This window comes from Plecotus auritus (assembly GCF_963455305.1).
Source record: "Plecotus auritus genome assembly, chromosome: 5".
Taxonomy (NCBI): Eukaryota; Metazoa; Chordata; class Mammalia; order Chiroptera; family Vespertilionidae; genus Plecotus; species Plecotus auritus.
The window spans coordinates 157,473,084-157,489,540 of record NC_137776.1 but is presented as its reverse complement, the minus strand read 5'-3'; the positions used below and the strand labels follow the sequence as shown (position 1 = coordinate 157,489,540).

General features: G+C 45.5%; 1 protein-coding gene across 1 annotated transcript; it reads right to left on the bottom strand.

Annotated features, from left to right (window-relative positions):
* Positions 1-1,806: 1,806 nt before the first annotated feature.
* On the bottom strand, positions 1,807-13,687 carry POLR1E (RNA polymerase I subunit E). Its single transcript, XM_080670714.1, has 12 exons — positions 13,541-13,687; positions 12,852-12,955; positions 11,577-11,653; positions 10,165-10,250; positions 9,208-9,266; positions 7,989-8,133; positions 6,282-6,389; positions 5,564-5,660; positions 4,981-5,114; positions 4,014-4,095; positions 3,116-3,247; positions 1,807-2,145 (listed from the first exon to the last, which is right to left on the bottom strand). The coding sequence occupies exons 1-12, from the start codon at positions 13,614-13,616 to the stop codon at positions 1,986-1,988; spliced, it is 1,260 nt and encodes a 419-aa protein (XP_080526840.1). The 5' UTR covers positions 13,617-13,687; the 3' UTR covers positions 1,807-1,985.
* Between the last annotated feature and the right edge of the window lie 2,770 nt (positions 13,688-16,457).

Below are 16,457 nucleotides of genomic sequence, written 5' to 3'. Positions count from 1 at the left end.
CCTCGGATGGCAGCTGCCCAGCCACCCAGGGCCGCCCGAGGCTCAGGTAACCAGGGCTGGGGGAAGCTTGCGCTGCCTGCAATGGCAGCTGCAGAGATGTGATGGGGCATCGCCTTCCCTTGATCACCAGGTCGCCTCCCGCCCCTGAGGGCTCCCGGACTGTGAGAGGGGGCAGGCCGGGCAGAGGGAACCCCCCTCCAGTGCATGAATTTTCATTCACCGGGCCTCTAGTAAAAAAATAAATACGATTCCATTATGCAAGTGTTTACCTCTGAATAGCCCTGCCAAGGAAAGAGGTGCAATTTCATGTACTATGACTCATTCAGCATACACTACCTGCATCAGGCACTGTGCTAGCTGCTTTCAGGAGACTAGTTCAAGTTGAACAAGGACCCTCTTGAGCCTTTTAACCCACAAGCCCCTTATGTACAGAAACGTGCTTTTCAACCTCTGGGAATGCACCGCCTACATTTAGTGAGGTACACCTGTTGTCACCCAGGACGAGGACCTGCCATCCTAGACTCTTCCCTATCAGTACCACTGCTCTGGGTGAGTGACTGAAGACAGGCTGCTTCCTCTGGGACAAAGGTTGTTCAGAGGCCTGGTCACATGCTGTGACCCAATCATTCCTGGAAATTCCAAGTGACCGCCCCTCAGAATCTATGAAACATTCATGAAAACACATTCTACCCTATAAGCGCATTAGTTCTTTTCCCAGAGACAGATCAGGAATGCAGAGTCACATACTTGATTTTCACAACAGGTTAGATCAGGAAACACAAGAGGCATTTAGGTTTCCTGCTCACACCTCTGCAGGAGACAACGGATGCTACAAATGCCCACTACCTAGGATCAGGCACGAATGAGACAAACTGGAGAAGAGCATGAAAAATACACACAGTAGGCATGGCCTCACTCCAGAAGTGGCTCTCATAACAGCATCCCAGAGCTCGAAGAAATACAAGGACCACCTGTCAAGTGAATCATCTAAGACTCACTTCCACCATCTTCCCTGATGGATGGCCCAGCTGCTGCATAGACTTCTTCCTTTCTCATTTTCAGAGATGAATTCTGTCTTCCTTCTTTCACTGCTCCTCACTCCCCAGCACTGAGCACCACAAACCTCAGCTGCTCCCAGAAAAGCCTTGAAGATCTGAGTCTGCATGTTAGCCACGTACCCAAGTCTCCATATCACATTCCCATTCCTCATAGCACCCCTCGGGACACTGACTTCTCCATCTCCCCCGGCGCAGACAGGCTGTTGGCAGTCAGAATCCATTCCCATCTCCTTCAGGTATGCCTTCCTGTAACTAGAAGCTGGAGAGCTGAAACCTATTTCCAAGACTCCCTTGCTGCTAGGATTCTAGATGCAAATTAGGTTCCTACATAAGCACCCACAGAAGGAAGCAACATGGAAACCAGCTTCTTGATTTTTTGGTTACTTGTGCTGACAAGCAAGGGGGTGGAAAGGTGGCTGAACTCAGTGTCCAGTCACAGCTTCGTGAATTCAAGCAGTTGTGGGGCAGAGTGGTTTCTTGCTGCCTGGATGGCAACCCAGCAGTTTGTTCTGCACTGAGCAGTTCTGATGGCAACCTCCTGATTCCCATCCTGCACCCCTTTAACAACCTCACAGCTTACCCATGTATTAAACTCCTTTCTTCTTAAGATCATGTGGTACAATTAGTTTTCTCTGAGATCTTTTGGCTCTGGCTTCCCAAGCCCCACCTCCCACATCACCACATGTGAACCGACACGAGAACCATCTGCCATTTATAATCACAGCAACACCGAAGGAGGGAGACAAAGTCCAATGTGGTGGTCACTTTATGTTTTTGCTTAAGACAAGCATGACTGAGAGGCTGGCTTGTGGCTTCACACCCATGCCAGAGCAAGGCTTCTTTCCCCCCGCTTTTTGAAAACAAAGATGGAAATGAACAGAGGAAGTGGCTATTATGTGGTCAAGCTTCTGTCTGGAAAGCACACCTCTACGTGATTCTCCTCCGCTTTGACTGGAGGTCCAAGGTCTGGGCTGGAGGCAGCGGGACGCACAGAGTACCCAGTCTGTGCTCCTCCTCCCTGCCGGCTGCCAGAGACACCTTTCTCTTAGAGATCTTCAGCCTCATGGCTTTTGCAATCTCGAGCATCCTGAGGAACACACACACACAACAAATGGAGAGTCTCCTCAATGTCACTGCTCAGGGAGGGTGGCAGAAGGGAGCGGCGTACTGGTGCTCCAGGCTATGAAGACAGAATCCCCAAAGTGACCCCCAGGAGAGGCAGATGAGATCCACCGAGAGCCTTCAAACAGGCAATTTCATCTTCATGTGTGGCCATTAGAAAATATCCTTACAGGTGATTACAACCCAGGTTCTCTATCTAGATCCTGTTAACAAACTTGGTTTACTTCCTACAACCAGGATTGAACAGTTGCTAGAAGAGTGCTGAAACAGCCTCTAAGTATCTTCTGATTTTCACCATCACTGCCTGTGAGAATGCAACACTGGTGGACAGCCCTCGGAATAAACCCTCTATGGACTGCTAGGTCCAGACAGGTGTTTACAGGCTCTTGAACATCAGGGTCCTTGGGTGTCAGATGCCCCTATAGGATCCATCATTCGGAATCCTGGGAATTCTGCTCCTACTCAGCTTGAATCCCCTCTGAAAGGTCATCTCTGCCAATTCTCCCAGTCCAGGAAGAGCAGCCCCAGTGTGACATCCCTGCCAAAGAGCGGCCCCACCATCTGGCAGCCCCTTCCATCTGACTCTGAGAAAGGTCTTTTTGCTAAGATGGAATTGGGTTCTTGTAACTTCCACCCCTGGGTTCCACCCCTCAGGACCGTACAGAATCTCCCAGAGAAAGGTATTTGGAGGCCGGAGGCTGCCTGGTTACACAGGACAGAATGCTATGGGAAGGCTCAGGTGTGAAGCCCAATAATTCCCCCCTGGGTTGTGTGACCTCATCTACTACAATCATTCACGCACTGACAACTGTCCTCTAGTCCCAAGTCTTTTCCCTACTAAATATCCCCAGTTCTCCTGATGGAGCCCCGTGCTTTCCAGCAGTACTAGGAAGACAGCAAGGCACCCTAAAGAGCTTTCTATTCTGTGTGCTCACCTTTTCTCACTGAGCTTCAGGTCCCTCTGTAACACTGTCAGGTCGATCTGGAAGTCGTTTATATGCAAGGCGAGTATGATCACATACGCAATGATCTTTGCCTTCATAGAATCGGAAATTAAGTTGCGTAAACTGCAAAATCAGTGACAATAAGAGACCAAAAATTAAACTCGAAGATGATTTCTTCAAGAGCAAAATAAAAACATCCAAATCTGTTCCCATAGGTACTTAATGTCTTCCCCACCTTGGGGAGAAGAAATGAATTCAAGCGACTCCTTGTCCTTCAAGGTGCCCAAGCCATCATACAGAGAACAGTGAGCCAATCCCAGTGCTCCCTCCAAGGGGGACAGAGAAGGCCACACCTACCGCCCCAAGCACAGTGAGAGCCCCACGACTGGTGAGACCCTCACGCCTGCCTGCCTGCTCAGCAGAGCTGCCAGGAAAGCAGTCACCCATGCTCAGTTGCTGATGATTCTTCCAAGCACACTAAGAGCAGGAAACACATTCCAAGCAAACTGCCGGAAGGAAACGCAGGTGCATTGCTTGGAGATCCTTCCCACCACATAGGCCTATCTTCTCCTGCAACACTGCCTTTCCACAGAACACCAGTTCTGTGGGACATTAAGAAGGGCTCCTTGAAAGGAGTGTGTCAAGTGAAGTTAGTCTTCGTTGCTGGACATCCCCCGGGGAAGTGAACTTCTCTGAGGGGAGGAGAGCACGTACTGTATAGTGTTTCCTAAACCTACTTGACCCAGGGCCACTCCAAATGGCAGTGCTCTCCTCAGCACAGTAGCTCTGTGAATGTGGCCTTCAGCCAAGCTCCTACTCCCCTCTCTCCCCACCCTCCCCAATCTGCTCTCTCCTTTACAGGCAGAGCCAAATAGGTCACCCCCCTGACCTGCCATTGTTGTAGGTCACGCAGGTAAAGTGCTTCAGCAGTTTGGTGGTGATGATGTGTGGAATTCCAGGTCCCAGGGCACCTACAACACAAAGGAATTGGGTCATTTTCTGTCGGAGCCTTCAGGCCACGTGTCCTCCATGAGCTGGGAGGAGAAGCCAACAATTCGCCAGTGTTACTAACAAAGCCATGTGGCAAGAGAAGCAGGGCCCTGCAAACAAAATGGCTGCTTTCCAATGAAAATATGTTCCTGTCAAATGAAACTGCCCGAGAGACATTTGTGAAGGGGCGACAAGAAAGAAAAATGAGGCCTAAAGACACAGAATTCATAAAATGTAAAAAAGTAAAGTAGATTGTAGGGAAAACCCAGGGAGAGGGAAAGCAGGGGAGATTGGAATGTGAAAATAAGAATTAATTTTAACCAAGTACCGAGAAACAGACTCTCCGATGCCCAATCACGGTAATAAAACTGCACACACCTTGTACCTAAAACCCCAGGTGCCTCCCGCTGCCTTTCCGACTCTGGATGGATGGATGTGGCAGCCATGGCTCCAGCTGGAGGGGACACTGGGGTTACCGGTAGAAACTGGCTCTCTCCTCTCCCAGTCAGAAATAAGCTGACACAACACAAACCAGTCATGAGCCTTCATGAGCAAGGCCAACTTTTTACCCTCTTTGATGTTTGTCTAACAGTCCCTTATAATTTCACTTGATACTGTATTTTGCCTCGTGCAGAACAGAAGTGAATGTCAGTTCTGAACAATCACATAACCTATCCTGTCCCCATGTGCAGATGAGAAAGAGCCTGGAGAGTCCTCTCGGCATGTCAGTCATACCAATAGGAATCTCACTGTGACACCGTTAAAAATAAACACCCCACCCACATTCCCATTTTCTTCTGGTCTAAGAATTACAGGCAAATAACGAATTGGAAATAGCTAAAGTCAAATGTCTAACGTGGACTCACTTTTCCGCTTAATAACTTTCTGTGCTCGAAACTTGATGAGAGTGTCCAGAAACCATATGCATCGGGCCTGGTGGTCTCGGCTCTCCTCATTTGATGGCAAAGACTTCAAAGCTTCTATGACAAAGGAGCAGTGGCTAAAACAAGGGAAGGAAAGGGGAGAATGTGTGCTGTAAGACCGGCTCTGTTAGGAGCCATTCACCCCTCACAATCAGAACAGCAGGCACCCCTCACACATACTCTCAGGCCAAAACTTGGGCTCCCGGAGACCATCAGTGCCAAGCATAACATTGGGGGATACAGCCCATCTCGAGCTCCCAGCCCAACTATAAGCCTTTGCCACCCTCTGCCCAGCCACAGGTTCCATGCACTCAGAAGCCAACTCTCTCCCTTGAATGCCATGCACAGCCTTGGGACAATAGGTCTAGAAGCCCAAACATTTATGAAAACCCTGGCTCATTCATGTTCATATGCTGAACAGACAGTGATCCTCAATGACTGATACCCAAAGGTCTGCTTTATGTCTGACTACTGCTGTGTCCCAACATTACTCCCTCAGACACTCCATCCGCCCAAGTCGGTGTACCTGTTCTCTTCAGTCATCTTCAGTATTTCTTCTGATGTGACATTCCTGAAAGCTTCAGATGGGCTCCGAAGAGCTTCATACTCCGCAGGGGAAAGCACCAGTTACTGGTCAAGAGCACAATCTGACCAAGATGGAAACATCTAACTCGCTAGATCATCTTCTAGGGGCCTCATTTTAGAGATGGGAAAGCTAAGGCTCAGAGAGGGGAAGATCACACAGCATTTGGGGCAGAGCTCAGGGAGTCAGCTCTCCAGACTCCCAGCCCAGACCTCATTCCCTGTCTGGGCTTTTCTGCCTTCTCATCACAAAGCCACTGTAGGCATTTTCCATCTCATTGGACTCACAAGTAGGGAATTTTACATTTCAACCCTTCCTTTTACAAAATCGGTCTGCCCTAGACTTTGGGCATTGGCTGAATTAAAGTTATATTTGGACCATTCAGAGAGTGATCCCCACAGGGCTGAGCTGTGGATGTTTGGCATTTTGCTGAGGAATGGGTCTGAATCCCAGGGGCTGAGAAGTTGGTTTGGAGCAGGACCCTCAGCTAGTCAGGAAGCATAGCTGACTTCCCAGCAACAGCATTGGGCAACTGCGAAGGTCAGGATGTAGTTTCTCTGAGTGACATGGGACCAGACCCCTCAGAAAGCCTGGCTGTGCCATCATGTGCACACATTCTAACTTGTGAAATAAGGTAGCATTTCCACCAGAAGAAGGATACGGTCTTCAAATTTATACACGTCTTCAGGCTTGGCTGCATCCGCGTGGCAGGGAGGAAGGCAGAGGGAGTCATCTTGCAAGTTATCGTGGAGGGCATCATTGACCAGAGCTTTTCAATAAAGGAAGAGTCAGTGTGAGTATCACCCTGTTAAGCATCAGATTCCCCAACACGCTCTGCAACCTGTGCACACAGGATCATAACCAGCCCAGAAACCTCTAATCTGAATGCTCCCGCCAATGAGGCCAGATCTCCCATTAGGATGACAGCTCCAGCACCAAGATGTCCACTCATGACACAAACCGAACTGGGCCCTAGAGAAGGTGCATCCTAGTGGTATCCCCTCAAGTAACTTGCGGTACAGTCAGGAGAGAGGTGAGCTAATAAATATTTACAATACAACATGAGAAACTAAAAGTGAGGGATAGTAAAAAAAAAAAATAGCCTTTAATGGCTTAACTGCCAGAAAATTTCTCTATATACTATGAAAAAAAATCAAATTCTAAAACTGTAACTACCACACAGAAATAACCATGTAAAAATTAAGTATGCATATAGACAAAGATAGAGAGGAAAACAGAAAAATTGTAACAGTTGTTCTGGTAGAATGATGAGAAAATAGGTGAATTATTTTTCTTTTTAAATGTCCTTAAATAGCTGAAAGTAAACTGAACAAAAATATTCCAAAATTTACTTAGACATTAAAATATGTCTTTGAATGAACAGAGAGACATATTTCTATCTTCCTGGATGAGAAAATATAATATTGTAAAGATGTTGATTCTCCCCATATTAATCCCAACTGTATTTTGAAGGAACTTGACAAAAGAATTTTTAAGATTACCTGGAAGAAAAAGCATGCTCCAGCAACTAAGACATTTGTGAAAAATAAGGTGGGGGGAGGATGAATCTGCCCTGTCAGAAAATAAACTGGACGAGGAGGCCACTATAATCGAGAGCCTGCTGGAATGCTGGGACAAAACACAACTCAGAATGTGGCAAATGGTAAACATGACTTTTAAAATTCTCTTTTACAAAGGATGGAGTTGGGGACTAGCTAATCATTTGGAAAACATAAAATTAGGTCGGTACCGTATGCCAAAAACATTATTATTCATTAAGCTTTAGATGCAAAAATAAAATTATGAAAGTCTGAACAAAAACATAGAAAATATGGAAAGATTTTCTAAAAATTACTAAAATTCCATTTTAATAGAAAAACTGCTCTTATGTAAACTTTCTCTTATGTTCTTATAAAGCATTTGAACAATAAATATATTTTTTAAATAATACAATTAAATATTCAAGCTTCTAAGGAATGTAGAAGAAAAATCCCACTGTCCCCAAAGTAAAACAGTGTCTCCAGAGGCTCAGGTCATCATCACACCAGCCTTGCTGACCAATACAGACTTGAAACCCTCTCTCTCCTCTGTGCTCTGCAGGCTGTAACCCCGGCACCAAGGAATAGTGTGCACATACCCATTCCCTGGCCTGTCTCCTCTCCATGACTGTGAGCTCACTGAGAGCAGGCCACGTCAGATGTTTCTTAGTACTTCCTGAGTTGGTTCCCGCGATGGCCCTCAGCAAGAGACAGGAAGAAATCCAGCCCTAACTCCCATCACTCCCATCTATTGGGGTGGGTAAAAGATCTCAAGAGAAGAGAAAACTGTCTCTGTGAGCAGATTCTTACCCCAGGTTCCAGATGCTTACCAGTCACACCCTTTGTATCAATAATACTCTCTGCGGCTTTAGCTACTGCACGATTTAAAGATTCATTGCCAACTCTGTTCATTCTCCTGGAGTTCAGAGCCCGCTTCTGTTTGGTGGTACCAAAGGCTTCAATGCAAGAGTCCATCTGGGCAAGAGACAAATTTGATTACTGGGGTCAGGCTAGGCACTGCTACTCCTAGCTACGTGACTATGGGGAAACTGTCAGCCTCTCTGAGCCTATAAAGTGGGCTGAATTATAGCTGTCTACCACATAGGCTTGTTGTAAGAATCAAATGATATCAACAGATCTGAAGAACTTGCTTTGTAAATAGGAATGGGCCATATACAAATCAACAGCCTTCATCTGTAAATGTAAAGACTTGCCCTGGCCAGTGTGGCTCAGTTGGTTGAGCACCGCCCCATGCACCATGCACTGAAAGGTCACTGGTTTGATGCCCAGTCAGGGCACATATTCAGGTTGTAGGTTCTATTCCTGGTTGGGCTTTGTACTGAAGGCAGCCAATCGATAATTCTCTTTCACATCAATGTTTCTCTCTTTTTTACTCTCTAAAATTTAAAAAATATATATATACACATATATATACATACACACACACTCACACACTCACACACATGTAAAGACTTGACTAGAATTAGGATTGATAAATCTTTGGCACGCAGTTTAATATTTTCCAATCCTACACCCATAATAGCTATTGCTAACAGAGCACTCACTCTTTCCCTCTGAGCTGGAAGATAGCCTCACACCCCTTCTCAATACAGTGCTCCAGGCAGCACTGAAGATGCAATCAATTTGACATCTTGGGGTGAGATGAGCTTTGTAGGAACATTCTACATTGAAAATCCTAAAGTTTACTTTGTTTTCATATGAAAATATCCAGGCTACAACCAATATTCTCTGAAACTTGTATTAAATCTTAAAAAAACGTGTTATGCTACACCTCTATCAGCCCAGAGAACCAGTTCAAAACATTGGTACAGAGCCGTGTAGAGCTGCCCCATATAGGTGGACCGCTTCCTATGGGGCTGATGAGGCTTGTGCAGGTATGAAACTGTCCAGACAACACCAGAATGAATGAGCTGGGAGCAGCGAGGGAACGCTGTGTTCAGCCAGCTCATTTTACTGATGGAGAAATCCTTACCCAAGGCCTAGAAGGAACTTGCTTAACGTCCCACGTCTTAGTTCCATCACACTTACCTTATCTCTAAAAGTTTTGTTCTCACTCTCTCGTGTCAATTCACTCTCAACTGATTCATCTATCAAAACACAAAACAAACAAAAACGGGGGAAAGCAAACTGTAAGGCCCACAGATAGCAATAGTGTTTGGTATTCATTTGTTTAACAGTTAATCTAAGAAAAACAGATTTCTTTACTCCAGGACTTCCCAAACTTCACTTAACATGAGTGTATACTGAACAGTTAGTATATGGCTTTAGTATACACTTAGAAAATTTGGAGAATTAAGGAGTCAAATGAAGGAGCTATTTGGTCCAGCCTCTTCAATAAGGAAAAACAAGGCCTCCAAATTAAATGGCTTGCCCCAGGTCAATATGCTGGATATAATAAACCAATATTTACAAATTTCTTCCGTATAAAATAAAGATTTGTTTAATCAACGAGTTAATGAATAACTTTCTTTGCGTCCTTAAAAGAAGAGCATTTGGATATTTTAAATATAGTTACATTTGTTTGCAAAGCAAGGAATTCTTAACCTAGAGACTATGGTCTCCTAGGAAACTCACAGATGGGCTTTGGAACTCAAGAGCATCATCCAAAAAGTTGCCGGCTCAATTCCGGCACATACCTAGATTGCAGGTTCAATCCCAATTGGGGCATGTGTGGGAGGCAACCAATCAATGTATCTCTCTCACATCAATGTCTCTCTCCCTTCCCCTTACTCCCTCCCCTCCTTCCCTTCCACTCTCCCTTCCCCTTGCTCCCTCCTCTCCTTCCCTTCCACTCTCTCTAAAAATCAATGGAAAAAATATCCTCCAATGAGGATAATCACAAGCTTGTTCAAATAAAAAACAAAACAGAAAGGCATCCTTTTAAAAATAACTATAAAATGTTTTTTAAAATAAAAAAAACTCATACCAACGCATCCAGCAAACCTAAAGCATGCAGCATTTCTTTGAGCCTTGATTAGGACCTACCTGGAAACAGTGGCTGCATGTTGAATAATTCAGCATCATATACTTCCATTTGGCCAGAGGTCTTGTTCAAAATTCCCACAAAGTGTCTGAGTAAAGAAGGAATAATACCAGTGACAATGGGTTATTCAAATGGTATTGTTTATACAACTTCCCTTTCCCTGCTTAAAAGTTCTCAACATTCTTTCTGCCCCAGTACACCTGAGGAATACACCACTTGCTCAGAAGAAACAATAATCCTCACCCTCCCCAAGCAGCCATTCTCTGCATGGTGAGGGTTCATGATGTGGTTCTGTGGGGGGAAAAGCTACAGGTGATTCTGGTAGCTGATCACATTTGGGCTCACTGCTGCAGTGGAAAGCCCTTTTGGGATGTAAGAATGCAGAATTACACTAGAATTTACAGCACACATAAATTTTATGAAGGCAAAGACAAGTAAAGCCTTGGTGATTATGGGGAGCGGACCAGTCTGAACTAGAGAATCTTTGTAAAGGGATGATGCAGTGTTAATAGTTTTAAGCAAATACTCATTAATCTGACTTCTACCAGGGTGGTCAGTGGGGCTCTGAAAGGGCCTTATTTGTGATTACTGCTGTGTACCGTCACAGGGACACTGTCTGCATTATGTCAGCCCCAGCCAGTTATAGACTGTTCAGGCTGGGCAATCTTCATTGTAGGGGAGTCTGGGGCATGGGGCAGGGAGAGATTTGGAATCAATGAAGGGCAAAGTTGCCCCAAATCAGCCAATCAGCAGCAGGTAGCGCTGGACAGAAACCACAGAGCCTTTGACACTACCAAATCCTTTTCCTATAGTTAGTCCTAAAGCAAATTTTTGGCAAGCTTTGGAATAATCATTATACATTCCATATTAGGTAAGACAGCTGCCTTTTGGAAACAAGATTATAAATACGTCCTGGAGAAGTAATGCACAGTATGGTGACTGTAGTTAATACTGTATTGTATATTTGAAAGTTAAGAGAATAAATCTTAAAAGTTCTCATCACAAGAAAAAAAATTTGTTAACTATGTATGGTGATGGATGTTAACTAGACTTATTTAAGTGACCATTTTATTATATATAGATCTAATCATTATGTTGTATTCCTGAAACTAACACAACGTCATATGTCAATTATATCATAATTTTTTAAATAATTTAAAAATACTACAATTGAATGAGGTTTTTAGGAAATTCAACAAAAGCAAGTCAACTTTCTTTTCAAGAATGTCTACATAAAAAAAAAACCACCCAAAAAAGAATGTCTACATGCTGGTGCGAGGGCCCCTGGATCCAGGAACACAGAAACTTGGTAAACCTCTCTAGATCTCCCCACTGCCCTTAAAGGCTGAGAACAGCAGTGCCAGGGCCACTACCACTCCCCTCCCCTTCCAGCTGTCCCTTTCCCTGTCCCTACCTGCACAGAGTGTTGCATTTGAGTGCTCCAGTCCCAAAATTGGTTCCCACATAGGAAAGTCTGTCTGTTTCAGCTGCCTAAAATGCAGAGAAAAGCTCCATTACAACCAATGTTGAAAGGTATTAAGCATCTTACCTCTCTTTCTCACATTTGCCAAAAGCTTTAGAATCCAAACACAGTGGATTGGAACTAGAGACTCTCTGGGAGACGATCTAGCCCCACCATCGCTCAGTAAATCTGGGGTGCCCGTGCGGGGAAGACAAGAGGACTTTAGAAAAGGAAGCCCCAGACAGTGCTGGTTTCTAGTTGGTCTGAAAAGTTCTTGGGGAATCTGCACCACAGGACTTGGGAGAGAGGCCTTGGGCTCTCCTCGCTTGTAGACATGCAATCAAGTGATCCTGCAGGCAACCTCCAGGGTTGGAAGTTCAAACCCTTCTTAAACCTATTTGCCCACCTCTCCTATGATTGCTCCTTACAAACTCTTAGGAAATGGCTGATTCATTCCTCAAATACAGCCAAGCATTGCTGTTTCTCTATGTTCGTCCTTGTTATCCTCTTCACCTGGAATACTGAGCCTCAGCTGTCAAACCCTCCTCCATCCTTTAGAGCTCAGCTCCATGTACCCTCCCCAGGAAGACATTCTGGCAAGCAGAGACTTAGACTCTGCCTTGTACTTTCCCTCCCTCAGGCCCTGAGCTTTGTCTACGTGTATGAGTGTTCCTCACATCCAGTTCTCACCTCTCTAGAGTTCTCTATACCATTCGTGGTAAAATCTCAAAGAACTCTCTAGAGCAGTGGTTCTCAACCCCTTCCAGGGGTTGTTTGACATTCAGGTTGTCACAACCAGGAGGTGCTATTGACATATAGTGGGTAGAGGCCAGGGAAGTTACTAAACATCCTGTGATGCTCAGGGCTGCCCCCACGACAAAGAATTATCTGAGTCAAAATGTCAATATCACCAAGGTTGAGAAACCCACAGAGTGGGGCCAGGTCTGATTTAGCTGTTTCCCTAGCAGCTTATGGCACAGAACCATAGAAGGTGCTCAATAAATGCTTGTTGAATGAAATTATGAATGAAAGGCCATCAGTTCACCAAAAGCACGAAACTGAATGGAGCCTGTCCCCACACCCCAACCTGCTGAGGCTCAGAAGAGTTCTTTAAAGGCACCTTTGCTATCTCCCCCATCTCTCCTCTCACTCACTCCCACATCCACCACACCCAAGAGGTCAAAAGAGGCCTGCAGAGTGGAGGCAGTTGGCCACTGCAGCACTTACCAGGATCCGCTGACTCTTCTTCCTGGGATTCGTGGAGTCCTTGTTCTTGTACAAGCTAAAGCGCATGTTATCTGGATTCTGCAGCTTCCCATTGGAGAACTGAACTGTAAGGTCACAGCCCAAGAATGAGATGCGATCAGAAAGAATCACGTTGTAGAATAGGGAGGAACTGGACTGTGACTGGGAAGGAGTGATTGGAAGGATGAGGATGGCAAGGTCCTGACCTGAAGTGGGACTGAAGGAACTCCTGGTCCACTGGGAGGAGGGGATGGGGAGGTGAGGGGAGTGTGGAGGGTCTGCGACATGAGGGAATAACCAGGGGAAGGGGGCCGACCGAGGCGGCCTCGTCCAGACCTAGAGAAACAGGGGGTATCCCTGCCCAGTGGATATGAGGAAATAGAGCAGTTCTAAGACCTGGTGAATGAGAGCATGACAAAATCCTGAGTAAATCCCTTGGGGAGGGGGTTGACTGGGATGTCCTCATCCAGGTATAAGGTGGTAACAGAAAGATGGTGGGATGATGGAAGAGCTCTGGCCGAGACCAAAGTAGCGGTGGACACTAAGGTGGGTGATGGGAGGCAGGGGGAAGTCTTGGCCCAGCTGGGAAAGGGGCCGGCGGGAGGACTCTAAAGGTACCGCGACGGAAGGGGGAGCCACAGCGGGTTCTGCTCCAGCTCCGCAGTTTTTACCCAGGACAGCTCTCTGGCTTTCGTCGGGCTCTCCACAGTACAGCCACTTCGCACTCGGCAACACCTCCGCCGCCATGTCCCCTCTCTGGTCGCTAAGCCCGGGAATTAAAGTCTCAGCCACTAACGCGTTTGTCACACGCCGAGGCAGCGCGGTGGGCCGGAAGAGGAGGGGCGTCGCCGGCCGCGTGGCCCCGCCCCCACAAGACACCGCCCCCTCCGCACTCTTGCTCTGAACGGGGCGGGGCGCCACTTCCGCTCCGCCCCTCAGCGCGAAGACGCGTGGTGTCCACTTAGTGCATCGCCCTATCCTTGGCCTGCCTCTCCGAGGCGCTGCACCTGCTTGACCCAACACTCCGCCTGCGCCTTTAAGAGTTGTAGGGGTCAAGGGTCCGACACTCCTAAAAGTCTTGCAGTTTCTACGCAATAGTCACGTGGGGTTTCTTTTTGCTCCGCACAGACTAGCTAGGGTATGATCTACCTCTCCTATGGTGACAAGTATATCTTACCAAAACCTGAAAGGCCAAGTTCAAATTTCGAATTCTCTGACAGGCACACCTTGAGCCCCAACTAAATGTGGCAGCTGTCAGACAGCAGTTGCTCTCTAGGGCCTCCACGCACACCTGTGGACATCCGTCCTTAAGTCCAAGCTTCGTCCACAATGCTGCAAACAGCTCCCAGTCATGGTCATTCCTCAGGCCTAGGCATGCATACATTTGTGGCCCAATCAGCCCTTCAAGGATGGACCCTGGGAGAGGCCTAGCAGGCTCAAAGTTTTTAGAGAGAGTGGAAGAGAGAGGGAAAGACAGAGAGAAATATCAATGTGAGGGAAATATTGTGCCCTTGACAGGAATCAAAGCTAGGATCCTTTGGTCCGCAGGCCAATGCTCTATCCACTGAGCCAAACTGGCTAGGGCCATAATTTCCTTTTGAGATGGTTCATTTTAAACATATAGAAATGCAACTGATTTCTGTGTGCTGACTTTGTAGCCTGGTACTTGCTGAATTTTATTAGTTCTAACAGATTTTTGTAAAATCTTCAGTGTTTTCTATATATAAGATCGTATCATGTGCAAACAGATATTGCTTCTTCCTTTCCAATTCGGATGCCTTTTATTCTCTTTCTTGACCAACTGCTCTAGCTAGAAATTCTATTAAATATAAGTTGTGAAACTGGGCATTCTTTTTAAAAATATATATAATTTTATTGATTTCAGAGAGGAAGGGAGAGAGAGAGAAACATCAATGTTGAGAATCATTGATCAGCTGCCTTCTGCACACCCCCTACTAGGGATGGAGCCCACAACCTGGGCATGTGCCCTTGACCGGAATCAAACCTGAGACCCTTCAGTCCACAGGCCGATGCTTTATTCACTGAGCCAAACCAGCCAGGGCCGAAAGTGGGCATCCTTGTCTTATTTCTGATTTTAATGGAAAGGCTTCAAGTCTTTCTCTATTGAATATGATATTTCCTGTGGATTTTCATATATAGTTTTTATTAGGTAGAGATAGCTTCCTTCTATTCCTTGTTTGTTGAGTGTGTGTGTGTGTTTTTTTAATATATTTTATTGATATTTTACAGAGAGGAAGAAAGAGGGATAGAGAGTTAGAAACATCGATGAAAGAGAAACTTCGATCAGCTGCCTCCTGCACACCTCCTACTGGGGATGTGCCCGCAACCAAGGTACATGCCCTTGACCAGAATCGAACCTGGGACCTTACAGTCCGTAGGCCAACGCTCTATCCACTGAGCCAAACCAGTTTCAGCGAGTGCGTGGGTTTTTTTAAAGGGTTGTGAATTTTGTCAAATACTGTCTGCATTAATTGAGATGACCATAGGTTTTCCCCCCTTCATTCTTTTAACGTGGTATATTATATCGATCAATTTTTTAAAAATGTTTTTATTGCCCTAACCGGTTTGGCTTAGTGAATAGAGCATCGGCTGCGGACTGAAGGGTCCCAGGTTCGATTCTGGTCAAGGGCATGTACCTTGGTTGCAGGCACATCCCCAGTAGGGGGTGTGCAAGAGGCAGCTGATCAATGTTTCTCTCTCATTGATGTTTCTAACTCTCTATCCCTCTCCCTTCCTCTCTGTAAAAAATCAATAAAAAATATTTTTTAAAAATGGTTTTATTGATAGCAGAGAAGGAGAGGGAGAGATAGAAATATCAATGATGAGAGAAAATCATTGATCAGCTGCCTTCTGCACACCACCACTGGGGATTGAGCCTGCAACCCAGGAATCAAACAATGACCTCTTGGTTCATAGGTCAATGCTCAACCACTGAACCACACTGCTGGGCTCGATCTATTTTTATATATTGAACTATTCTTGCATTCCAGGGATAAATCCTACTTTGTCATTAGTAACGAAGGAGCCATAAAATGCATAGATCATTTTTTTTGTAATCCTCTGTAGATGCACATTCAGCTTTTTCTTTTTTTTTCTTCTATTAACAATGCTGTGATCAGCAACCTCCTATATATTTTCCCACATTTGTGTATTTCACCTAGGTTAATTTGTGCAATTCAGAATACATTTCTAGAAAGTTATTCCAGTTAGGAGAGAATGAATTCATATTTAAAATGTTGACAGATACTATCAAGTTATCTTCAAAGGCAGTGTCATTGGTACATCCATAAACAATGTAGGAGAGGGCCTATAGTACTCCTAAGTACTGAATATACAAATCTTTGCTAGGTTGTAAATTTGAGATAATGTCTAGCTCACAGCATTTTTGTAAGGGTCACATGTGAAAAGACCTCTCACACCACCTGGCTTATTGTCAGCATTCTTTTATCTTTTTCTTTTACTGCCCAATGTGGCAATAAAATATCTGTAAGGGCTATACAACAGGGAATCTTAAAGAACAGAATATACCATCAGACTTCATTGAAGCTTTAAAGAAAGAAACCCCAA

Excerpts from the sequence above, each read along its gene's own strand:
- POLR1E (XM_080670714.1), bottom strand. The coding sequence starts at position 13,616 with ATGGCGGCGGAGGTGTTGCCGAGTGCGAAGTGGCTGTACTGTGGAGAG. Across the intron at positions 12,956-13,540 it reads AAGCCAGAGAGCTGTCCTGG|TTCAGTTCTCCAATGGGAAG; the intron begins GTAAAAACTGCG and ends GTGACCTTACAG. Across the intron at positions 5,661-6,281 it reads CGTGTATAAATTTGAAGACC|TGCTTTCCCCTGCGGAGTAT; the intron begins GTATCCTTCTTC and ends ACCAGTAACTGG.